Source organism: Coptis chinensis, chromosome 2 (genome assembly GCF_015680905.1).
Source record: "Coptis chinensis isolate HL-2020 chromosome 2, ASM1568090v1, whole genome shotgun sequence".
Taxonomy (NCBI): domain Eukaryota; kingdom Viridiplantae; phylum Streptophyta; class Magnoliopsida; order Ranunculales; family Ranunculaceae; genus Coptis; species Coptis chinensis.
Window position 1 is genome coordinate 72,109,502 of NC_141457.1, and position 27,427 is coordinate 72,136,928.

At 35.6% G+C, this 27,427-nt stretch overlaps 1 protein-coding gene and 2 long non-coding RNA genes across 3 annotated transcripts; all 3 read right to left on the bottom strand.

Moving 5' to 3' along the window:
* Positions 1-13,199: 13,199 nt before the first annotated feature.
* Positions 13,200-13,907, bottom strand: LOC147517620 (uncharacterized). The gene has a single exon (XM_086593649.1). The coding sequence runs from the start codon at positions 13,905-13,907 to the stop codon at positions 13,200-13,202; it is 708 nt and encodes a 235-aa protein (XP_086449775.1).
* A 1,878-nt stretch (positions 13,908-15,785) lies between these two features.
* Positions 15,786-16,492, bottom strand: LOC147517621 (uncharacterized). Its single transcript, XR_015213914.1, has 3 exons — positions 16,407-16,492; positions 16,205-16,328; positions 15,786-15,871 (listed from the first exon to the last, which is right to left on the bottom strand). It is a non-coding gene; the product is annotated as an uncharacterized LOC147517621 (long non-coding RNA).
* A 68-nt stretch (positions 16,493-16,560) lies between these two features.
* Positions 16,561-17,412, bottom strand: LOC147517622 (uncharacterized). Its single transcript, XR_015213915.1, has 3 exons — positions 17,308-17,412; positions 16,779-16,878; positions 16,561-16,684 (listed from the first exon to the last, which is right to left on the bottom strand). It is a non-coding gene; the product is annotated as an uncharacterized LOC147517622 (long non-coding RNA).
* Positions 17,413-27,427: the final 10,015 nt, after the last annotated feature.

Genomic DNA, 27,427 nt, shown 5'->3' on the forward strand with positions numbered 1-27,427 from the left:
AATTCTAGCTAGCAATCAGCTGATATATCCAATAAGTATTTCAAGTCATCACCCCCGAAAAGTAATGACAATTAGGAATCGACGTTTAATTTCCTCATCGATTAATGCGTTCGACATAGGAATATCATCAATAAGAAAATCAATCATTAGAGAAACAAAAGTTTGTCTCTGTTTAACTGTACAAGTGTCAGAGACAAAGTTGTAAGCGTTAAGGTAACTTTTCCATTTTGCGACTCAATTCGTAGACATTACGAAAAAACTTGCGCAACGGATATTGAGTATAAACTTCGACTATTCCTTCCTGGAAATAAGCTTAAGACGTCTGGTAGCATGAAATAAGGCCGGCCAATGCAATTTTCTCAATGCATGAATGCCTCGATTCAGCTAATATAATAATAGTCTTGCTAACAAAGAATATGAGATGACTATCAACACTATGAAACGGTAATTGACAAATATGAATTAGATATGTTTCGCTGAGATTTGTGAAAAGTAACCATTGCAAAGTCTGTATGTATCATCTTGAACTCGTGGATAACCATTGCGAACAACAAGAATCTAAGCACCACCACGTAAATGATCCCACATGTAACTATGTTGTTGGCGTGTGTTACGTTGTGGTGTGACAGATACAACACCATTTTCGAAAACTCGTGGATGACGTATATTGCAAACAACAGGAATCGTATCCTCACCACATAAATGATCCCACACGCTACGATATCGTTGGCGTGTGCTATATTGTGGTGTGATAGATTTCACATCATCTTCAAGAGGAATGGTTCATTTCAGACGACGCTTGTAGTAATTGTTTTGTTTCCGTACACACTTGAACTATCGAAGAAGTGCTTCACGAGACATTGGACTTACATTAGCCGCATCAAATGATGGAGAATCGTCAGAGACAATAACTTCGCGCTGAATAATTTGGTGCATCGGTGGAATGACAGTAAGGTCACGTTTAACCGATTGTTGAAAAGGAGTAGAAATGATTAGTCCGTTATCACCAACTTGACCTTGAACATCATGTATGTGATGATCGACAATAATTGTATGGAGAACTTGAGCTCTTCTAGTATTTGTCATAATTTTTGCAGAACGTGATCGAGGGTGTTGAATAAGAACTGCAGACGACGCCAATTATGTTTAGACCAAATATGATCAAAACACTGAGTGGTGACGAAAGAGATGAAGAACGTAGAAAAGTAGTTAGAAAAGTGATGGTGATCGAGAGAATGATGAGACTTTACCTTCTAGTTGCCTACGTACCCAAATTATCGATGGGATCAAGTCTCAAGAACGTAGTTCTGTATGGAAAATAGTTTGGTATTTATATATGTAGAGTAGAGATTTCTTGTAGCTCAAGTAATTGCAATTGAACCTGACTCTTAATTGATGGTTATTTCTTTGATATGAAACGAATTTAGACATAAATTTATGTACATAAGTGGCAAGCCATGTGGATAGGGTTCAGCCCTAGACACATGAGTTAATGGGCCTGTACATTGATTTATGATATTGCAAATTGGACTTTAGCCTTGTTGATTAAACGAATAAAGTGGAGACTCCTACCAATGAACGTTTGCCACGTAGGTGGGGGTCGAAACAGTAATAAGATCAGTTGCCTTTCTAGTAGTACCAATAGTTAACATGACAGGGTTCCTTAAATACTTCCTATCAAGTCTTTCCACATCTGGTGGCATAGTTGCACTAAACATATAAGTAGTTCTGTAAATCCTCTTCTCGTCCAGCTCTTCATCCTCATTCTCAGGTTTCAAATTGCAAGAAGGCATAGCATCTAACACCCCAACAACTTGAGGCTCAAAACCCATGTCAATCATTCTATCAGCTTTATCCAGTACCACATAATTACACTGATTCAAAACCGCATACCGCCTCTCCAAACAATCGATAAGGCAACTAGGAGTCACAATAACAACTTCACAACCCTATCTAATTTTAAACCCCTGTTCCTCAATCGACTGCCCACCAACAATAAACACAACCTTAATACCCAAATAATATGCAAACTTAACAATCTCATCCTCAATTTGTTGTGCAAAAACAGCATAAGGACCCTTAGCCTACATAAAAGAATCGACGATACATACCTCCCATTTTCTCCCCAAGCCCTAAAGCAGAAGCGAGTTTAGGAAAATCCCTTCTTGAAGGATTCTCCATTACCAACTTTCTCAAAAATTCCAAATCAAACTTAGAAACAATTCTGAACCCAGGCCAACCACCACCTGTAAAAAAAGTAGCAGCCTCAATATGCCCAACTCCACAACTACCTTCCTCACTCTCAATCTTCGCCTTCCAGTTCTCCGCAACACTCAAAGCTCTCTTTGCTATCTTCCCAGCAACAGGCATTGTCTTCTCCTCATTAGGAAACAAAGCTGAAATAACCGTCCCACACACCCACCTTCTACCCGAAAGCCCAACTTTAATAACATCCTTCTTATCAATATACTCCTCCACAATATCCAAAACCAATCTCGACAAATCCACCGCTTCCCCAACCGCGGAACTATTCTCACTCCTTAATACGTGGCACACCTATACAAAACATATATACAGATGCACACACTAAATCTCCTGAAACTTATATACAGACTACGAAGAAAAGTAGTCTTAATACTTATTTTCCTGAAACCCTCTTGTATAAAGAAACAATGTTCTTAACATATTGGTACACAGTAGTTAACATCCTGCATAATGAGATCGCAAAGAACTTTCAATTAAGTGGAGGACAATTAGCAAATAATGAGTTTAATGTATGTATAATATCCCTATAATAACAAAAATATATAAGTAAAGCAACTTCAACATATAACTTGAGTGTATTTTCGTATGTTGTCCCGCACTTGTTCGTTTACGTCATGATTCTATTGATGAGAAGCCTTATGAATTCAATAAATCCTGTAGTAAGAATAATTTTAAATATCATTAGTTATTATTTCAATATTTTATTTCCAAGTATTAGGGAATGAGTATGTTACCTGAATTTCTACACATTATTTTTTGGCATTTGGTTCTTCAGCCTCTTGTTTGATTTTGATGTCTTGTTTTTAAGATAGTAATTGAATAGGTTAGTAGTAGAGCGTAACGTTAGCTATGACTTTTACTGGGGTATGAAAGGAAGCTAAAGTTCCACATCTTTTTTTAAAAAAGAAGTAAGCTAGGGTTAGGCAGACCCCCACCTGTATTAAGTCAAAATCGTTCATACAATTTTCCAATTGCATCATCCTCTACTAGTTGATGGAGCTCTCTACTTAGAGGATTACCATGATGCACACAGCTGGTGCAATTGGAGATGCTTAAACCTGCCAGCAAGTTAGCAGGTTTGTTACACTCTCTGTATACATGTGAAAAAGAACAAAATACAAATTTGATAGCCATCTCTTGGATATGAGTAACAATATCCAAACAATACCAAGGAATTTCAACTACTCTCTTAATAATTTGAGTCGCCCAGAGTGAGTCTGATTCGATTTCCACTTCCTGAACCCCTAAGGCACCACATCTGATTATACCTATTTCGATAGCCTTGAGTTCTTGAAAAATTACCGATTGCATCCCCCCAGAACCTGAGAAAGCTTCCATCACTGCGCCATTTTTATCTCTAATCAATCCCCCATGTCCTGTTCCTAATGGTGTTAAAGCCCCATCTGCATTCAATTTTTTCCTTGGTTCTGTCGGAGTATGCCATTGGCACCACTTTCTTTCTAGAGGCTTAAACTGAATCTGAATGCCTATTCTCTGGCAGAGTGTTCGACTCTCGGTTGTATCTTGCATCTCTTTGACTTGAAGTTGGATATAAGCCCTCATCTCCCGCATTATTTTCCCCAAGACCATTGTCGCCGGCTTTGAGCTGCTTTTGAACCTTCTGGCATTCCTTTCTTTCCATATCGCATCCACTGCAGCACATATAAAGGCTTTATATACTTCTCCGATCTTCGCTTTCCTTTTGCAGAGTTTCAACAGCGAAGAGAACTCCCTATTTGACGATCTTGTGTCAATCATAAAACCCAAAACTGCTTTGATTCTATCAATGATTTCTCTCGAATATCCACATTAAAAAAAAAATGATTGGAGTTTTCCAGACTTTGTTCACACATACAACAAGATGAGTAGGTCAGAATATTCTTTTGCATTAGTCAATCCTGCGTGGGCAAACTGTTCGAGAACAACTGCCAACAAGTAAAAGAGTGTCTTGGGATCACTAACTTACCCCAAACCAATCTCTACCATCGAACTTTCAGTCGTGCTAGAGACAAAACTTTGTATGCGCTACTGGTTGAGAATCAACCACTAGGATGCGGCACCCATATGACTCCATCCTCCGACAAATGGGAATTGATAGGAGTGCTCATTATGACTTCCCTGAGGTCATTGCACTGGATATCATCCACTATGTTGTTCCAGCTCCAATCCCCAATCAAAAGACTTACCTTTGCATCCAAAGGTAGTTGCATCTCTGCTACTGCTTGAGCATTGTGTATCAATGGGCTGGATGGACACCAAATGTCATGCCATAGAAGTGTGGTCTCTCCATTTGCGATGCTATAGAGTACAAACTGCTTTAATTCTTTCCCACTCTTGAGAATACTCCTCCATGCCCAAGCACAATCTCTTGGAACCTCCATTGTCCAAAAAAACTTGGTTTGGATCAGATTTCTCCAAACCCAATCAACCCACACACTTTCTTCTCTGGTAGCTATCATGTACACTAGACCGCAGTATGCCCCTTTGTTCCAGAGTTCCATGTTCATTATACCCAAACCGCCTTCTTCCTTTGTCTTGCATAAGGTGGAAAAGCTAGCTTGATGATGGCACCTTTTAAGTTCAATTCCACTCCATAAAAATCTAGCGCATACTTTTTCTATCTGCTCAATCACTATCTTTGGTATAATGAAAGTTCTGTACCAATATATGGGCATAGTGATAAGTACCCAAATCTGTGTTTTAAACCCCGTAGAGACATTAAATTTGGGTCAATTATGTGTTTAATAAATGTAAATTAATTGTATTTTCATGTTTTCACAGGTTTCAATAGACAACGATAAAATACACACAGAACCTGCGTTTTAGCATGAAATACAGCTGAATAAAGCTTAGACTTGAAATCTTCAATATCAGCTCATTTAAAGCTCCAAACTACCAGCAAAGCTCATAGACTCAGAGAACCATGAAACAAGTTGAAGAATCCAAACTTGAGTCCCTAAGCCAGCTAAAGAAGAGATTTTGGTCAAACTGATCTAAATAAGCCTGAAAGTCAGGAGAAAACTTCAAATGTAGATATCTTCCATCTCCTAGCTCTGATTCAAGCATTCGACTAGCTAAAATGATTAGCGCAGAAAACTCTACGCAATGGTATCTAGCTTCCAAAAAATGGTCGTATGGTTTGAAATATGAAGATAAAGCCAAAGCCTATTACTATTTAGTCCAAGCCCATTACTATTCTAGAGAATATTCCCTGAGATATTATATTTTATTTGTAATCGTTAGATTTAGATTAGATGGATTGAATTTAGACCGTTAGAAAAATTATAAATAGAAGGTTCTAGTTTTAGTTTTTATGATGGAATGGTTAGCATTCCATCAGTAGGAGTAGAGTAGTTTACTGCTGTTCTAGTGTAATGAAGAATTTAATTTTCAGATTGTTTTCAGTTTTATTTTATGTTAATTTTAATAACACCTTAGTTCTGTGATATCGGAACAGAAACTCTGCCCGAATGAGGATTATCTCTGTTAGGGAGGGTGTTTCGATAATTATAACGATTAGAAACCAAATAAGTTCTCCCAGAAATAGGGTTCTGAATTGATTCCACGCATTAATAGCGCTCGTTCAGAGATGAAGAGTCGTTATTAGGGATAAAAAATCGAGACTAACTCTTTTAACGGAGATAGGATTCGTTCAAACGGATTTTCTATCTCCGAAATCAAAGTCTATTTTAATTTATTTTCATCATTTTCTCACCTAAATCCACTTTCACAAATTCACGTGATCGAATTAATTTTTGTTTATAAATAAACTTTTGCAATTTTATTGAAATGCAAATGAAATAACAAACCCGACCGCTGTGTTACAGACATATTAATGGCGTCCTTGCGTTTTCCGTAAAATTTGCAAAATAAATTAATTTGGTCACAACACTCCAATAATCATTTCTATTCCCTCCACAATTTTTCATTTTCCTCTAAACCCAATATTTCAAAAAAAAAAAAAAAAAAAAACCCAAAATCACCCTTTTGTGGTTATGGGCCTAATGGGCCTTTAAAAAAAATAAAAAATAAAAAAATAATCGCACCCATCTCTTTCTTCTTCTTTTTCTTGCTTCTCTTCCATTTTCTTTCTTCTCCATTCTCCATTCTCTCTTCTCAGCGCCTCTCTCTCTCTTTTCTTTTCTTTTCTTTTCTTTTGGGTTTCTTCTTTTCTCTAAGTTTTTGTTGCAGGTGAACTGCAGAAGATTGTTGCCTGAGACGACGCTGGCGTTGAGTTCAAGTGATGGTGGCTTGAGGTCAATTGAAGAAGACGATTCTGTTTTGGTGGTGCTGGGATGATGAAGGAGGTGATCGGTGGTGCTGTTTTAAGAAAGTGTTGTGGTGGTGCTGTGAAGAGGTTTTGATGGTGGCAGGTTTTGGTGGTGCTGTTTGGTGGTGATTGTTGGGAGAGCATGAGGGGGTGACTGACGGTGGTGCGGTGAAGGTTAATGCTAGTGGTGCCAGTTGTGCTGCCTGCTGAAGGGGGAGATATGTGGTGCTGGATTGCGACAGTGGTGTCTGTCGTGCCTGATCGATGTGAAGCCGTGAGCAGAGAGTGTGCTCTCTGTTGACGGCGTTGGCGTTGCTGTAAAAGTGTGGTGATGGTGGAGAAGAAAGTGACTGATGGTGGTGGTGAACTTGCCGACCTGTATCACGCAGTTTTCCTATGCTTGGAAGCAGCTTGCCTCTGAGGTGTGGCCTGCTGAACTGCTGCAGGCCTTTTGATTTGAGTTACTGGTGGCTTGAAGTCAGTTAAAGTGCTGTTTGTGCAGAGGTGTAGTGCGTGGTGGCTGCTAGTGCAGCTTGCTGCATGTTTCGTTGATGTTTTGTTGTGATGGTGATGTTCTGGGAAGGTAATGTTCTGTGGTGGTGTGTGTTGCAGCAGTGCTCTTGCAGCTGTTGCTCCCAAGTGCCAGAGTCAGTTTTTAGGCCAGCTGTTGCTCCAATTGAATCTCACCAATTCAGTGCCAGAAATGATAAACAAATATGTAAAAAAAATAAAAAAATAAAAAAATAAAAAAATAAAAAAATAAAAAATAAAAAATAAAAAAAATAAAAAACCTAATTAATTGTGTGTAAGCACAACTTGGGAAGGTACATTTCTTTTATCTCTCCCTTGAATCTCTTGTCAAAGGATTATATGCAATCTCCAAACATTTTTAGGCTATTTCAACGAAAATCAATTTTAGTCTAGTTTGGATATATGACAGCATGTTTTGAATTAACGAGCATGATTAGAATTCATTTTTATGATTTCTTAATAATTTTGCAAAAATGATGAACTTTGAAAACATGCTTTTATATCGGGTATCTGAAACATACTTTTAGGGAATCTACTACATGCAAAAAAATTCTACCATCACGGTAAATCAAAATGTAGACCAACCTATGAGTAACAAACCTTTATCCTTGCATACAAGAGATAAATCAATCATTTCCGTTGTTGAGACTAATCTTTTAACTGAACATCTTCAAAATGCTAGTTATCCTATTTTACCTATCTGAGCTTTATGAAGAACAACTTCTGATGCATTTTCATTTTCTATCTCAACACAGGTGTGTAAAAATGTTTTTTTTTTTGGGGTACTCGCTAAACCCCCAACTCTTTTAACTATTACCTTATAGTTGATCGAGAAACATGACACCCCAGTTTTATCCTGTTTGGGGGTGTGCATCATCTAGGGGAGTCTGACATAAAAAGACCCCCTACCTAGTCTCGGGAATCTGACTTAAAAAGACCCAACATAAAGTCTTGAGAATCTGACTTTAAACTATTCATTTTTCGTTGCATTCAAGTAATGCCACAATAAGGTAACCGTGCCTTCTATTTGGAGGGATAGTTATCAGCATCGGTTCCTTCATCCAAATAACTCGTGTATTCCAATTTAGTACCTGATGGGTGGTAAGGTATTGTTTATCAACGACACGAGTTTATTTGTTCAACATATTAGCAAAGAATCTGTATTTGCTAAATCATTTCACTATCTGGGTGCGAATGCCAAGGGTTTATACAAACCCTTATGCTTGATGAATCTCAATAATGAGATACATCCATACCAGTCTCGAGTATCTGACTATAAAAGACTATTTTCTTCAGTGCTTTCCTGTACATTATTTTCTCATGGAAATGCACCATTATAGTAACCGGTCCCTCAATTTGGAGTGTGTGGTTGTAAACGCCGGACCTTAAGTCCACATACCTCGTGTATTTCAATCAAAAACCTTATTTGGTGGTTGGTAAGGTTCTGTTCATTAACGATGCGAGTTTCTTTCTTATTCTCCTAGCAAATATTCTGTATTTGCTAAATCATTCCAACATCTGGGTGCGAATGCCAAGGGTTTTTACAAACCCTTATGCTTGAATAAAGTCTTAGGAATCTGACTATAAACGACCTAAATTTTTATGTCTATATATATGTGTGTGTTTTGGTTGTTTTCTTTGATTGGTGTGCTATTTTCAATTTTCTTGAGTTTTAGCTGAATTTTTGCTCACATTTCTCAGGTAATTTCTTTCCTTATCTCTCTTGATACTTTGAGGACAAAACATCCATCTGTTTAGGGGTGGGAGAGAAACATTTTGCAAAAATTAGGCACTTTTAGGTTATTTATTTTTCTTTCTTTCTAAAAAAATTCACAAATAAAAAAAATTAGTTAGTCGTATTTAGTAATAAAGGTCTTGCTTTTTTTTATGTGATGAAAATTGTCTAGATATCTCACATTAGCATTAGAATTATGATTGGTTCTTAGCAACTTGTGTTAATATGTACGCAATAGTTTTTATATCTTTTCATGAATTTTCATACAATGAGTGTTAATGACTGTACATAGCAGTAAGTTTCTGGGACCCACGGTTAGAATACTTAAATTCCAAATCCAGTGAGAATCTAGCCAAAAAGCTTCAATATAAGTGTATCTGAGTAATGACCCAAGGATGAAGCAATTACAAGTAGAAAGAAATCACATGCCCACTTGCTTGATCACTATACCATATTCTAGGCGAGAATTTAGGCATTCTTTAGAACGATATAGCCAAACAAAAAATATACAAAAAAAAAAAAGTATTTCCCCTAGTTTTCCCCGTTGAGCCTTTATATTAGCCATTTCATCTTTCAACCATTATTTCTTTACCCATATCCATATCTGATGAGTTTGAGAAATATGATGAAGAACATAAAAGAGAAGAGAAAGACCTATACAAATACGAAAATTCGTTATATTAGTTGGCGCCGATTAATGAATCCAGTTAGCTGTGTCAAAACCAAGAAAAAGTAAATTCCATGAAAGAAAAAAAATCAAAGTTATAAAATCCAAAAATAAAATCAAATGGAGTAGAAAGCCAAAAAGGGCAAAGTATGGAACAGTTTTGAAACAGAATAACACTAGGTTTTCTCCAGTAATTATATATTTGAAGACCATATTTTCTCTAACTCATTGTTTTGTTATCCATTCCATTCTTTCTAAACCATTTCCTAAGCCCTGTAATACCTAATAAAAGTTATCTAGCTCAATTAGGATATGTTAGTATGATAGTAAGTGGTAAACGTGATTGATCGACCTCGACTTCCTTGGACGTCATTGAGAATGTGAGAAAACGTGTGCCCACTGCACATTGGAGTAAGCAAAACCTAAGTGGCAAAAGTTATGAGAGAATTTGTGTTTTGACACATACCTATGAGAACCTACTTAAGGACGCTCTCCTCAGGATCCAGAAACGGCCCTACTTGTACATTGCATTGTAATGTTCACTGCATGTATATTCATATGTAGATGTTTTGATTATTGTATATTTATTAACGTAGGTTTCAAAGGAATTAATCTTTGTTCCCCGCTAATGAGATGTATAGATATCTGAGATCAACTAAGGGAACAAGCCCTTGTTACTGAGTCGTTATAGTATAAATGAAGTTTGTGGGTATCTTCTCTGGAAAACTCTCATGAGGCTATAACTCATTCACTAGGGAATTCCTAGTGGTTTAAGGCCTTGTTGCATACGGTTAATGTAATCGCACTATGCGAAACGAGAATTAGCTTAGGACTACACATTTTTATCCACTTATCTATTTTAGTGTCCCTTCTGTGCTTGAGGACAAATAAAGTGCTATTTGGGGGTGGTTGATAAGTACCAAAAAATGTGTTTTAAACCCCGTAGAGACATTAAATTTGGGTCAATTATGTGTTTAATAAATGTAAATTAATTGTATTTTCATGAAATACAGCCAAATAAAGCTTGGACTTGAAATTTTCAGTATCAGCTCATTTAAAACTCCAAACTGCCAGCAAAGCTCATGGACTTAGAGAACCATGAAACAAGTTGAAGAATCCAAACTTGAGTCCCTAAGCCAGGTAAAGAAGTGATTTTGGTCAAACTGACCTAAATCAGCCCGAAAGTCAGGAGAAAACTTCAAACGGCTATATCTTTCGTCTCCTAACTCTGATTCAATCATTCGACCAGCTAAAATGATCAGCGCAGAAAACTCTACGTAATGGTATCTACCTTCCAAAAAATGGTCGTACAGTATGGAATATGAAGATAAAGCCAAAGCCTATTACTATTTAGTCCAAGCCCATTACTATTCTAGATAATATTGGGATATTATATTTTATTTGTAACCGTTAGATTTAGATTAGATGGATTAAATCTCGACCAACAAAAAAACTATAAATAGAAGGTTCTAGTTTTAGTTTTACTGATGGAATGGTTAGCATTCCATCAGTAGGAGTAGAGTAGTTTACTGCTGTTCTAGTGTAATGAAGAATTTAATTTCCATTTTATTTTCAGTTTTATTTTCTATTAATTAGAATAACACCTTAGTTATATGATCTCAGAGCAGAAACTCTGCTTGAGTGAGGATTATCTCTGTTAGGGAGGGTGTTTCGATAATTATAACGATTAGGAACTGAGTAAGTTCTCCTAGAAATAGTGTTCTAAATCGATTCCACGTGCTAATAACACTCGTTTAGAGATAAAGAGTTGTTGTTAGGGATAAAAAATCGAGACTAACTCTTTTAACGAAGATAGGATTCGCTCAAACGGATTTTCTATCTCCGAAATCAAAGTCTATTTTAGTTTATTTTAATCATTTTCTCACCTAAATCCACTTTTACAAATTCACATGATCGAATTAGTTTTTGTTTATAAATAAACTTTTGCAATTTTATTGAAATGCGAACGAAATAAGAAACCCGACCGCTGTGCTACAGACATATCACATAGCAGTGAGAATGGATAAAATAAGTTGAAGTCTTCCTGCATGTGATAACATCCTAGCTTTCCAATCCTTGAGCTTGGTTGTTACTCTATCTACCAACGGTTGACACTCTTTGATCCCAAGTCTGCCTGCAAAGAGAGGCAATCCCAAATATTTGACCGGAGGACTAACTAATTCAACTTCCAAGATTGTTGCCAGCACTTGAGCCTCATAAATACTAATAGAGCCTGTCATCAGAGTAGTCTTGTGTTTATTAATCTGTAGTTCAGTTACCTGCCCAAACAACTCTATACATTCTTTGAGGCTTCTGATAGACTCCTCTTCTCCTCTACAAAAAAACAAGACGTCTACAAATGCAAGATGGGACAGATTGGTTTTCTTACATTTGGAGTGGTACTTGATCTACTTTGCTTCTATCTTTTCTTTCACAATACTTTCAAGTATTTCCTTGACAAGCACAAACAGGTACGGAGATATGGGGTCCCCTTGCCTTAAACCTCTTTTTCCCTAGAAAAAGCCTTCAGGAGCCCCATTTACTAAGACTGAGAAAGAAGGAGAGCTTATACACACTTTTATCCACTTCATGAGTTTCTTCGGAAAACCAAATCTCTCCATCATGAACTCTATAGTCTCCCAGCTTACCATATCATATGCTTTCTAGATGTCAAGCTTCACTAAACACGTAGGAGTTCCATGCTTTCTTTCATACCCTCTCAATAACTCATGTGATAAGAGTATATTGTCTTGAATGTATCTATCTGGTATGAATGCAGATTGATTTAGATGTACTAAATCATTGATGCATATCTTGAGCCTTTTGGTGATGACCTTTGTAATACACTTATAAATGATGTTGCACAATGCTATAGGTCTGAAATCATCCACCTTAGTAGGATTATCAATTTTTGGAATGAGGCAAAGAAAAGTTGAATTTACTGCCCTTGGAAGCTTGTAACTGCTGAAAAAATTCATTACTGCTCTAGTGAAGTCTTTCCCCACTGTTTCCCAGCAGACCTTGAAAAAAAAAGGGTTGAATCCATCAGGCCCAGGGACTTTATTATCATCCATGTCAAAGAGTGCTACTTTGACCTCTTCATCGGTGATCTCTGCCTCTAAATTTTGTGCCATAGAATCCGAGATGCCATTCCTTATCTTTAGGTTTAGAAAGAACTCTGCATCACTCACTGGCATTGCATTTGTACCTAGAAGTTGAGTATGTTACTCTACTATTGTCTTCACTACTTCATTCTGCCCTTTGACCGTGAGTCCATGTTCATTTACCAGAGCCCATATACCTCTTCTTGAAGACTTTTCTTTTATACAGCTAAAAAAGTATTTCGTACATTTATCCCCATCCTTCGTCCACATGCCTTTGCTTTTCTGTTCCATGTCCATAGCTTCGGTTCTCGCTAAAGTGATGTATCTATCCATACAAAACCTTTCTCTTTCCCCCAATATTGTATTCCCTGGGTTACTCTGAAGTAAAATTTGCGCATCATGTAGTTCTTGCTTAGCAGCTTCTACTCTTTCATGAAGGTGGGAAAAATTTGCTCTGGCCCATGGTTTTACCTTCTGCTTCAGTATCTTTAGTTTCTCAATCAATACATACATGGGGTTGTTATAAATGGGTGCTTTCCACACTTCTTCCAAAAAGCATTTAAACTCTCCCTGTAAGGCACAGAAGTTACAGAACCTGAATGGAGGGGCTTTCCTCTTATAATCACTCTAACTTAAGAGCATTAGATAATGGTCAGAGATGCCATATGGTAGGAACTCAGCAAAGGTATATGGGTAGGCAGTGTACCATGCTTTGTTCACTAAACATCTATCAATCCTTGACATAATGCTTCCTATGCCTATAGATTTATTCCACCAAGTAAAAAAGAAACCAATGGAGTTTATATCAGACAACCCTGCATTATGCAAGCAACGACTAAAATCATGTGCTTCTCTGGGATGCATAGGGTCTCCTCCTGCTCTCTCATTTGATGCTAAAATATTGTTGAAATCCCCTGCCACACACCATGGACCTTGGACTACTTTACTTATTCTGATAAGATTAGCCCACAAAACCAATCTCTCTTTGAAACTATTGCTTGCATACACCACTGTCAAACAAAATACTTCATTACTCGGCATGAACTTCACCTTGCAGTGAATATACTGATCTGACTCCTTCAATTTTTGAACATACACCACTCGCAGCTCCCAACATACCCATATTCTGCTAGCAGGACTATTAGCATAGTTATCAACACTATTCCATTGAGGACAACAAATATTTCTAATGGAATCACTCTTCTTCTCTTTAACCATTGTTTCCAACAACCCAAAAATACTAATCTTCTTTGCTACTCGGACCTTATTAATCTCTGTAGCTTTGTGAACGTCATTAGTGCCTCTCACATTCCACACACTTATTGGAGCTATCATCGATTAATATTTTTTGTTTTTGTAGCCCTTGGGCCTACCCATACTCCTTTTACCACACTTGTTCTTTTAACTATTGTCTGAGTTATGTTTTTGTCTCTATTTGTCGTTGCTCAGCTGTTCCTTTTCTCCCTTGTTTGCTGATTCCTGTGCAGTATGAGTCTCCTTTTGTTGTCTAGGGGTGTCCATAATAGCCAGTACCCCTTCTGTTCTGTCGCTAAAATATGGAGTCTCCTCCACAGACACAACATTATCAGATAAGTCCCCTTCCCTTATTTCCTCTGGTAGGCTATCAAACCCAAAATGCACCTCCTCAAACTCTAACATCAAAACTGGTTCTGTTGACAGAGTTACATGATCCACAACTTCTACAAAAGGCACAAGTGCGTGGTAAAGTAGTTACTACAATATTTTCGACCACTTCAACCTGGTTCCCTTCTGGCTCAAGAGATTGATGTTCTTGAACCACTAGAGTACCATCCCTTTCTACCTCTTCAGCCTTAGAACAAATATTCATTGTAACCGTATTCTCCTCCTGCCCTTGACTCGTTTGAATTGGGCTTTCCAATTCAGTTCTCATTTTAGTATTCTCACCCTCAGTATGCATTTCAGTATTCTCACCCTCAATATTCTCTACTGTCTTATCTCTGGTTTCGTTAGTTCCAGCGTCTGTGTCTGGTACTCTGTCTACTACCAATACCCTTCTCCTCGGAACCCAGACATTCCTCTGATTAGTAACTATATTTGTATTTGTCTGTGTATTCCTTGGTACTCTGTAGCACTTGTCAGTGAGATGCCCAAATGCCTTATAGCTATCGCACTTCTTGGAACCCATGATTATTCCACCTTGATAGTTCTAACATCTCCTTTGTCCATTTCTATCTCAAACTCCTGTGGTAACTCTGAGGAAATCTCTATTTCCACACATACTCTAGCGAACGCAATCCTTCTTCTTGATGCAGTAGCCTCATCCATGAGCAGAGGCTTTCCCAATCTACTAGCCACCACACCTAGTCCCTCCTCCGACCATAATTCTTTTGGAACATCAAAGTGGTTGACCCATATCGGAATCCCTTTGATTGTTTTCCGCCTTCTCTCCACTTTCTGAGACCATGGCATAACTATAAAACAGTTTCCAGCCATGTAAACAAGACCTGCCTCCATGACAAATAGTTTATCCTCCACATTTGTGAACTTGAAATAATAAAGGTATGAATCTGCAATCATATCAAAATCCCTTTTTATTCTCCATTTCTTTGTCAAGTACTGTTTCACATACGGGAAAAACATTCGATTTTCCAGGAAAAATCTCACTAGATAATCTTCCCACATACTAACTCCATTTGAAATGATTTCCTTTGGGATAATGGTGACACCATTAATAATCTCCTGGCTATGCTACTTCAAAAGATTAAAGGCAACAACTTTACCTTTATTGAATAGTGAACTCCAAGCATTTCGTTGAGTTGCTTCGACTTCACAAAATACTGCTCGAATAGCTGGTGGGACAGTTTCAAAAGTTTCAAAAGTTTCAAAAGTTCCACAGCTTGCTTAGGTAATAAACTGCAACAATAAAATTTTAATAATGCATTATAACCAACAGTAAAATTTGTACTTACCTTTTCAATTTTGTCTAATTTTGAGACGGTTAATGAGCTATCTTTTCCATTTTCATAGTTGTACTTTGTTATTCTGACTTCAAATTCATATTCCTTGCCAATTGGTTCTTCTAATATTTCAAAAGCCAAGTCGAAGCCGTTTTCCTGCATAGAATATTTTAATATCATCGTGTGAGTTTTTTTTTTGTAAATAAATGTAATTTTAAATAGTTAAAGCTAATTAATACCTGTTTCTCAATTTTCAACAGTTCATCTAAAGGATGTTGCAACAAATATTCGGTCTCATCATCAAACGTTGTTATCAACTTTTTGCATGTTGAATCTTCTATTTCAAATTGGACTTTGTACCTGCATAGAATGTAATTACTTTAGTCTTTATGATAATATTTGTAATTTTTTTTAATAATATTTGTTACAATACCTTATTATTGGTTCTTTCATTGAAATGGAACAATAATCACACCACCATTCTGGATATTTTAGTTCTACTTTTCTTCTACACTGGTCGTTTTCACAACAATTGTAATGCCAGTTGTATTTCTTGTCAATATCTGATATTTTTGCTTTAAATTTGTACATTTTCCCCTATACATTGATAATTTCAAATTTTGTTAAACGTATAGTAAAACAATAATTGAAAAGAAGAATTACACATGAACTTGGATAAAGACAGGAAGTTACCACTGATGAAGTACTCATTAGCAATGTATCAATTTCTTCTAAATTTTTCACTCGAATTGCCTCTGTTGCATAAGTAGATGACATTTTTCTTGAAATTGGCAACTCTGCTCGTGGATTGTTTGAACTACATTTTACATGAGAGATATGACATAAACTTTAAAGTATGTACATGATTTTTGCTTGTGGAATAAGTAATTGTTACCTATTTTTTAAAGTATGAGCATCATCTGTTTCCAGGTTTATATACACCTTTGTCGCCGGTGTTGCTTGGAGTACATATTTACCTGAAGCCCAATAACTTTGTACATTAGCACATATCACTCAAATTTATTGAATATATATATTTAGATAGATGTACCTGAGAACAATTTGACTGTTGTTGAAGTCACAGTTATAATATCTCTTGGGCCATTTTTTGTTAGGACTTATGGTATTTGTTTAATCCGATCTCCCCAGGAAGTAATTTCCAAGCATTCCATTCTAACAACAAATAAGGAAATAGAGTTCAAAATATACCATTGGTGATTAGTTGGTTTATTAAATAGTAGAGTATCATTAATAAGAAAAAACATACCTCTCATTATCAATGTAGATTGATTTTTTATCTGATTGTCCCATTCTTGTGTGAATATTTTTTTGCAATTCACCGATGTTGTTGTAGAATCCAAGGACATCTTATTAAGGTAAACTTTAGTGGTAAACCTATGAAAATTTTACCAATAAACGAACTAATGTACTTTGAAAAAAAATGTTAGAATTACCAGTAAGAAATTCGTCTTGCTTATCTCGTGGGGCTAATTTCTTGAAATCGACAAAGCTGAATAGTTGTTATGGAATTGATGTTTCATCTGAAATATTCCTCATGGTTGTATACTTCTCAAATGTTATCTTGTTTTTATTGTTCACGGGACAGTAAGACCTAACGTTTTTAACAGTGAATTTTTCCAAATGTACCACTGAACCATCTTGAACTTTTTCCTTAAATTGTGGATAGATCTCCATAGGTATAGACGCGTTGATTTGGTCACCCAGTATGAATGAAAAAAATAATGGATATAAATCTTAAAGTGATAAAAGAGATGTTGAATAAGTGTGGTACTTACTTTTTCGTCGATGAGGATCATATCCTTACTTAACAATGTCTCATTTCCAACCAGATAGTGGTCCCAGCTTCTATTAATTCTTACTATGAGCTTCAAATTCCTAACTGACTTGGTGGCTTGCTTTATCAAATTGTAATGAGTTGTCATGTCTAAATGCTGCAACATTATATAATGTTAGATCGACCAAGAACAGATAAGTAAGAGATTATCTTTTCAAAGTTAATATAATTAAATAAAAAAAAATATAAAATGAAAACAAAGGTATGTCTAATGAAGTAGTAAATTGTAGTGATTTCAAACACTTGGCATATATAGAAAATGGGTGTGTATATTCCAATAAAGAACAAAAAAAAAATTAAAAAAAATGGCGAATGTGAATAATGTCTCCATAGTAGCTGCTGGTCCTCTACACTGTAATAGAATAAAAAATTAATTAGTTAATAAGTGATTCGCTCGATATGAAGTTAAAAAATGAAAATTTGAGATTGAACTAATATTTTTTTTACCTCATTGTAAATTGTTGAATGCTTCTTTGTAGACAATGCTCTGAGTGTATCCTTCTGGTTTGTCACCATTTTTCTTGATTAGGAATTTCAGTATTGATCGTGTAGTTGTTCATGATACTGCAACGTATAGTTGTCCATGACTGAAAACTGTCTTAGGCAAGTATACCCCCACATGCTTCAATATCTGTCCTTGACTTTTATTTATTGTCATTGCGAAACAAATCTTTATTGGAAACTGTATTCTCTTAAAACTGAAAGGCCAGTTTGTGCACTTATAAGTTGTCTCTATCCTTGGTATATCAGTTTCCCTGCCAATGTTGCTCCCTGTTATAATTTTTGCTCTAATTTCCTTTAGAGCTAGTTTGATAACAATAAGTCTCGTTCCATTACAAAGACCAAGGCTTTGGTTTATGTTTCTAATGAGCATGATTGGCATGCCAAGTTTCAACTCCAGCTTGTGGTTTGGAAGACCATATCCTTTAATTGTGTTAGGAAATTCAACTGGGTATACTGCATACTATTCTTCAATATTTTCAGATATGGAACTTATTGAATCGGCGCTGAAGTACTCACGCATTTGTCCCTTGAAAGAAGACAGGATGTGGGAGTTGATATCATCTACAGACTCATTTGTAGGTGACAAAATGCATCTCTCTCTGGAGTAGTTGTCATCCATGTATTTTGATGGTAAATCTTTGTAAATACTTGATACGATATCACTTATGCTGTCATCGTTAGGGGGAATAAGAAGATCATTAGGAATTTGGATCCAATTTTTTTCTTTACCTTTGAATATGGAAGTGGTAGGTAAATTTCCTTCTCCGAGGTCTAATACCCACTTGCTGAAATCTGACACCAATGAAGAATCCAGATTCTCTAAGCACATGTTTCTAGTTAGCTTGAAGACTTTGCAATGCTGCCAAATATGTGATTTGTTTATCGATGAAGCAATTATTAATTCCCTTGTACCTCTTGGAATGACAGGTAAAATCTGCCTAAAATCTCCCCCTAGCAGAATAATTTTACCTTCAAAGATCTTGTTTTCATTTTCTTTGCCCATTAGATCTTTTAGCGTCCTGTCTACTACTTCAAAATCATGCCTGTGGGTCATAGGAGCTTCGTCCCAGACTATAAGATAAGCTCTTTGAATAAGTCTGGACAGCATGGTGTTTTGACTTATATTGCAGGTTGAGTACTCATCAATTTCTATTAGGATTTTAAATCTTGAATGCGCTATCTTTCCACCTGGAAAAAGTAGAGTTGCTATTCCCGAAGAAGCAATTGCAATGACTATTTTCCCTCAGTTGGGTCAGTATGGTATTGTAGAGGAATGTCTTGCTAGTCCCTCCTCCTCCATAGACAAATAAAACCCCACTTGAGTTTGTATTGACTGCATTTATAATTTCATCATATATAGTCCTCTGGTCATGATTCAGGCAATTTTGCATTTCATGAAATTGTTGGTGCATTTCATTGTGACCATATTCTTGTTCTTCCGTGATGAGTCTATCTGGGTCTCTAGGTTATGACCTCATATCTTTGAACGGTATCTTAAAATCCTTCAGTTGACGGTTTACTTGTTTCAGTAATCTGTCAATCTCAGTCAGCGCATGGTTTCTAAGCTCTTCAGGTGTTAAAATCAGATCACCGTCATTTGCTCGAGTTCTTTCTTTGTCCAGTATGTCGTCTGTAAACAACTCCCAATGTTTGTTCCATAGAATCAAAGGTTTACTCACCTCACCAAAAACTAATAGTGTCGCAAATAACTGCCTCAAGGAAGCACGACTAGCCCATTGACTTGCTTCAACGATTGCATCGTTCCATTCGTCGTACGTCATTTTGCAACAATCCAAGTGCAAGACATGTTGATTTGAAATCCTTATAAGATAAGTATCCTTCCGCAGCAATGGATAGAGAACAAATATGTGATAGACAGATCAAACAACATCTCCAGAATGGCTACAAATTGCCACTTTGAAAATAAACAAAACACAAAATTTCTAGAAATAAAAAATATCTGAGCACGATAAAAAACAAAGGTGGTCATTTCACTGAATTGAATCATCTGAGAAGCATACCACTCAGTATTGTAGTTTCGTCCTAGATGCAAGGTTTAGGTCTACCATATTTCCATTGCCAACATAGATTGTTCTGCTATTACATGGACCCAATAAAAGAAGAAACATGACTATTTTTTCAACTACTAACAATGCCCTGTTATGATCCTTTTAAAATACATGCATCCCATAAAAAAGTTGGTGCTAATCTTGCTTAGTCTATGGTCAGCACCATGCCCATCACTCTATGACCACAAAACGATTTCCTAAAACAGTCTATGGAATAGTTCTAACCCCAGAAAATGTTGGTTAAAGACATTATACTTTCAGCTTTGAGTGTGAGCCCTTTCCTGCACAGTGGAGCCAGTGACACTGCTTGCAAGAGCAATGCTATTATCTCCATTTCTTTCAGCTCCATAAGGCAATGGTGCTGCATACGTTTTCAGAGGTGGTTGGGCCTGCATCTGAGGATGAGTCATACCATAGGCAGTTGCACCCAAATCAACAAATTGCCTTCTGAAGAGTATAGTTCATTCAACCAATTGCAAGTCCAACTCAGTAAAGAATGGTTTTACTTTTAAAGCATAATGTAATGCCAAAGCTTAGTTCATTGCAAACTAAGCCTTGGCATTACGACTGCGGTTGACATTTGATACTCCTTTACTCGGGGACATAAACACACTTGTTTGTACATCACTGTGGGGCATTGTATGAAGAAAGCAAAATAAGCAGAATTTAGTGAGTGGTTTATCTGTGGATATCTTCCTAGGAATTAGCATGCTTGAAACTTATTGTTTTATGTATACATTATTGTACTCTTTTCTTTTCTTGCAAATCATTCTGAATTTGAATGCAGGTTGATAGAAAAAGCCGCAGTTGTTTGCTTTCGCATTGCACCAAAATTCTAACAGACATGGAGTCAGTTGGTATATCCATGGGCAGGGCAGAGGACAACTCTCCCTGAAACAAATGTAGGGTTTGTCATTGTTCCTGATTCTGTTTCTATATAGATTTTTGAAATTAATTTTAATACTATATATCCTTAGGAAGTTCCTACAAGTTCAAGTACCATTATTCAAATATGGTATCGCAACATTAACATATTGATCACACATACTTCGAACAACACATCTCAGAATATTTAGAATTTAGAGTAACATATTTAGAATCCAAGTCATACTTCCTAGTTAATATTGTGTTATATCAAGAACATGAGTCATTCTGTTGACAAATTCTAATCATACCTTACGTTTTATAGTAAATAATACACATCAAACTTTTATAATAATAAAAAAAAAACAAAAAAAAAGGCAAAATTCTAACCTTATATGACTCTTCCTCCAATCTATCCTTATTTGCAGCAACCCACTCTTGATACTGCTTCAAAAAAACCTTATACCTCTCAAGAGTATATATAGAGACATTGAGGAATTGGTGTTTGATTTCGATTGCAAGAGAACACCAGTGTTTGATTTCGATTGCAAGACATAAAGGGTGTGGAGTTGGTGTGGAGTTGGACATTGAGGAATTGGTGTTTGATTTCGATTGCAAGAGAACATCAGTGTTTGATTTCGATTGCAAGACATAAATGAGGAATGGCTAAATAATAACAAAAGAGAGAAGGAGGAATGGCTAAATAATAACAAAATAAAAGGAGGAATGACTAAATAATAACAAAAGAGAGATTGCAATTTGCCTCCTTGAGAGTTAAGGAGGCTTTCGAAAGACCCGCCTATCATATAGTGTAGAGAAGACTTGACTTTTGGTAAATAGTTCTAGAGTTTTTCACAACTTTTAATTGGATCAAATGGAGTAATTCGGAATTGCATCTGTGTTGTTATTCCAAATCTGAAATTACCCCAAAGAACTTCTCTTTTAATATAGGACTTCGTAGTAAAGCGATGTATCAAATTGTTTCTCAACATGAGCCAGACAACCACTACAATGACTACTGGGCTGATAATTCTTCTTGATTGAGAATACATTAGTGTCTTGGTGATACTTATCATAGGATTTTGATTTGACCACTTCTTTTTTTCCTTCCACATAACTCCAGTGCTTTTTTAACTCTATCTCCCACCACTCACCACCGGTGCATCATCTATACATCTCCCTTTGAATATTGTATTTGGCTCTTGAAATCTCAATTTTGATTATATGCTTATAGTATTGGTATTTGCATTTGTTTTATTATACACAATCATCTTCTTATTTCTTCCCCATTTGTGTGTTTGTTCAACGTAGTGATTTGCTTTCAAAACCCCTTTCATGGCAATAAGTTATGTCTCAGGCTTTGATTTAGCTGGCTTACACGCCAATGTTTTTTATTTGGACTTGGTGAAGGAGACATTTCAATTTCTAATTTAGTATGCTTTATCCATTGATACTTTTTTTAGTCAGCAGGTATTTTGTATAATCTCATTTGTTACTGGGACTAAAAGATTTGTAGAAAATTACTGCTTTTGATTTTGATTTTATTTGATTTATTTTTTTTCAAATTGTTGAGCTACCATTGTTTGAACACTCGGGCCTTTCATCCCCGGAATATTTGTGTGATTTTTTTATATAAAAAAGGAAGAAATAGAGACTCCAACTTCTATGGGATAGACCAAATTATAATGGTGGTTGTTTTATATGAACAACCACTTGAACTTATCCCTGAAATTGCATCTTTAGTTATACTTCCCATTTACAATGAAGCAAATGCAACGACAATATTGCAAAAAGTTATTTTCGCTACTATATCCCTCAAAGTTGTGATCTGTAAACAGTTCTGATCCTTTGAGTTCAGTAATATGGAAGAGTTTGTATTTTCTCTTTAACTTGGAGGTAAGCTATTAGAGGTGAAATCAGCATGGTCCATGGAGTGGCCTGCTGCGTCATGCAATTGATGGTTTGATGTGGTTGGTGGATGGATTGTCACAGCCTAGCTAGATTTAATGGCATGCAGACATAAGTTTCCGTGGACATTTGAGGATGAAATATGTATTTGGGAAAACATATTTGATACCTGTTGGACCTGGATTGCCGAAATCTACACCGTCGGTGTTGAGTTTACTTATGTTAGGTTTAGGTGGAATCGAGGTACATTGTTATTGCTTAATGGTTGGTGTAGGTCTTGGTTTGTTAGAAATGTTCCAAGTTGTCAAAACAAAGTCATCCCTCGCAGAGACATGATTGTGAGTTTTTGAAATATGCACTATGGTTTGTACTTGATCCTGAACTAATTGTTTACACTAGTGGATATTGGGCTGCTTCAACTCAGAGTTGAACCTTATTACGTTGGTTAAATGTTTACGTTTCTTTGATTGTTCAATTTTTAGATGGTTAACAAAATCAAACCGTATAATTTACACGTTGTTTTCTTATTCGTTTCTTTTCCATTTTCTTATTGTTGTATGTACAAGACCTCATCGCTGTTTTAATCATTCGGTTTTAAGAGAAATGAGGACCCTATCCCATAGTTAAATATCTGCAGGTTGCTTACGTGGGGTTCTTACCTCATGAATATGTTCTTAATATTTATTCTCAATTTCATTTTATGCTCTTGATGACATTGGAAGCCGCAGTTGGGATTGATCTGATAACAACAACCATTGTTTAGAGATCCACATAATGTTTAGTAACTGCTTTCTTAGTAGTTGAACAATTTGCAGATAGGGGTTATATGGAGAATGTTTATTTTTACTGAATTAGAGGGAGCAAGATATCCTAGGTATACTTTTTGAGTACTTGTACCTTTTTGTTTAATATCTTGGTAAAAGCTCATGTCAAGGCCAAAACTTATGATCCAAGCATCCTTAGGAAAATGATTCCTCGAAGTCCTATGCCATCAGATGTTGCGACATAACATTTTAAGACTCAATGTTTGCTTTGGGCTTTATAAAAATCAGGTTACCTGACATGCTCATGCTAGAGAAAATGGCCAGCTAGTTAACTACAAGTTCAATGCTATTGCAGAGTTGAGCATACTTAATATTAAAATTCGGAATTAAGTAGATAGACATGAATTGTAAACATTTTGTTCACCTCTCATGCAGTTGATGGGTTAGTAATCAAGTTGAACTGCATGATTTTTCGATATTACGTTGAACTTAGGTTGAACTATTTAAGGTGTAAAGTTTTAGCAGCATTATACACACTTCAGGAATTTACTTATTAACTATAATCTGATTTCTAACATTTACATATACTTTCCTATTGTAGGCCCACATGTCGACTGAGAGCAGAAGAACTTAAGCAACCTTAATTTTGAGTTCCCCACACACTCTAATCTCGATACCGGATCACTCAATGAAAAATATACAATTGATCTAATTTTAATACTTCATTCCCTTTTTCATGTACGCCATTGTAATACCGAAGAAAATAATCTTGGACATTTAACTTTATAACTTTCAGTTTACATTATGTTATTAGACCATTGCATTAACTAATACAGTGATTATTTTAAATTATTGATCAGCTCCCAAATGTGCGTTTTATTTCCCTTATATTACTGCATTACAGTCATTCTTACGTTTAATGAAAAGACAACTCATAGCTTTTATTGCCTTTTTAAGGTTATAGAGAATTTTAGACCACTTATCATAAAAGTTGCGTCTTAGCACCAAAAAGAGTCTTAATCACACTTATTATGAAGACCAGAAGCTGCTATGAAAAAGTGCTGAAAAAATCAAAGTCAAAGGTCAAAGCCCTTAACTCAAAAGACTGGAGATGGAGGCCCTTATCTCAAAATATGGAATTCTCCAAAACCTATCTTGGTCAAGAAGAAATCAAAAAGCAAAAGCATAAAGTGAAGTGTGAGGTGTCTCAAATGTAATGGAGAAGGACAAATTAGTAAAAGGCAAAAAAGTAAGGGTATATAATCTAAAAGTTAGGGAGAAAGAAGACATCTATTGCATTTAGGGTCCAAACCATTCGGTTTGTAGGAGTAGAGAATAAACTTAGACTTAATCTAGTGTCATGTAGGATTTATTTTCTTGTCTAGTTTTTCAATTAAGTCATTTACTTTCTTGTTTTTTAATTCAATCTTGTTCTTGTTTTTACATTTTCAATCAATCAATCAATCTTATTTCTTTGTGTTATTTCTTCAATCAATCATTTCCTTTTATTTGTTTTCAAGTTTATGTCTTTCCAATCTTCAAAACAACCTTAGTTTTCAATGTTCTTCATAACTTAGAACCAAAACTTGTCCTAACAAAGATCCTACCTTCCTTTCTTCAACTCCTAGCCATTCAAACTCTAAACTATCTAGGATGAACCTCACTTCTTACAATCTTTGGAAGTTACTAACAACTATCACAACTTCAATTATATGATAGGGTTAATTTCTATGGAGACATTTGGAATTTTGGATCACCTCATATATCTTCAATCACGAATGCCTCACTTACAAGAACACTAGCCAATTATGCTATAACATACAACATATACTTTAAAGTTCAACCGATCTGCAGTATGTTGGCCTAAGGGACGTGCATAGCACTTGCATTTTTGCTAGTGAATTATAAAACTCTAGCTCTGCTAAGCATCCATAAATCGGCATGTTATTAAAAAGGTTTCAAGATATTGTACTTATGAAGGCGGTTATATATGTACTATTTGTTTCTTTTCTTATAATTATTATTGTTCTAATCCATTAAAGAAACCATCTTTATATTTTGGATAATTGGCGTATTGCAAACCCATGTTTGTTGGTTTCATTCATGTGAAAAACCTTAAAGGATTAAGAAAGCTTTTTCCAGTTCATGTGTTGAAACTTATGTTCAAATGTTTACACCGGATTCCGGTGAGTTTTGATAGTGGAACGGTGCTAGACCGTACCAGAAGTAGCTTACTTACCCCAACCCAGAACCAATAACTAAACCATATAATTTGTTTTTGCAATAAATAATTTGTTTCAAGTCTATTTTGACAACATAAATAATCGTTACAAAAGTTTTTACAAATCCCACATTTTTGAAAGGCTTATAATATGAATTGAATTGGTTAGGGAACAACCTTAGGTATATTTAATGCATGCTCTATTTAATGAATACATATAATGAATTCGATCATTTTTTTTTCCGTTGCATTTCAAGTTTTAATTATATGAGCATACTTGTGATGTTATTGTTGTTACTCACTAATGTTGATGTCCATTAAGAACATAGTATGCACAATTATACCGTTTTGGTAACTGCCAAAGTGGCCTAAAACCTTAAGAAATTGTGAATACCATATTATGGATGATGACAAACTTAAAATTTGTTTTAGATATTTTAAGCTATTTGAAAGGTTGATGAATATATCTATATCATCTAAAAGGCCGGTTTGTTAGTTTTTGGTTTATTGATTTAATGAGCTTGCATTCATTATTACTCGTTCTTTATGTTCAATAGCCTGCATTATGATAGTATGAATATTTCCATTATGTTACCACTAATGATGTCAATTAATTTCCACTTTAATGATGATGACAATTGCATAGTGAACTTGCTTTTAATTCGTGCATTATGATAGTATACATTTCTTTATTCCGCTGAATGTTTTATTTCACAATAATTATGATTTTTTCGATCAATGTCATTCAATGATTGATACTCACAAATTGAATTTGGAGCTGCCAAAGTGGCCCAATATTATGATATTGTAAATACCTCATTGTATTATTGCTATTGGCATTGTATTACAACTATTCACAATAACGAATAATGGTCCATTAGGATCATAATGGTTATTATAGTCATTTCACAAGTTGATCGATAGTTGTGAAACTTACTTGTCATTCGGTAGTTGTCAAAGTGACCCAAATAGCAAGAAGTTGTAAGTATCATTCGTATTATCGTTAATGATATTATTATTGCAATTTTCTAATCATAAGAACTATATTGGGCCAAAGGTTGATAATCATTTCATTGGTTAGGAAGTTGATATAGGGTAATCCGTTCGTATTCTTAATTGGAAAGAAACTGGATAGCCAAAGGTAACAGGCTCATCCAATTTTGATATACAACATTATTTAGCCCTATTACAATGATTTTAGTATATGAGTGAACACTTTGTATGTTGCATCATTCACCCAAAGGCAATGTTGTAATGATACTACTTTGTTCATCATTGAATTTTTATGATTTACGTGTTGTATATCAAAGCATTAATGTAGTGAACATTATTTTCTGAGTCTCTATTCATATTACATAAAGTTTGTAAAATCTAAAAAGGTTTAAGAGTTTCTGATATGATAGATTTATGAAACTTTTATGACTTAGCTGAGAATGTGTATAATGGGTTAAATCAAAATTTAGTTGTGAAGTGATGAGTCTTTACATATATTTTGAATTTCTTGCCTTCTTAGGTTAGACTATTCCAAAATTTGTCTTAGTATGATGAAGATTAATTAATGGAATGATATGTCATCAGGTTGACCAAATAGGTCATTTAAGAGGCAAGGCTTAATTAATATGTAAGGATAATTCACCTTATGCCAGCCTTAAGGACTAGGACATCAGGAGAAAAAGATTTTCCAAGCTAAAAAAGACCTACTTGCATTATATAAGTTTTTTTTTTTTTTTT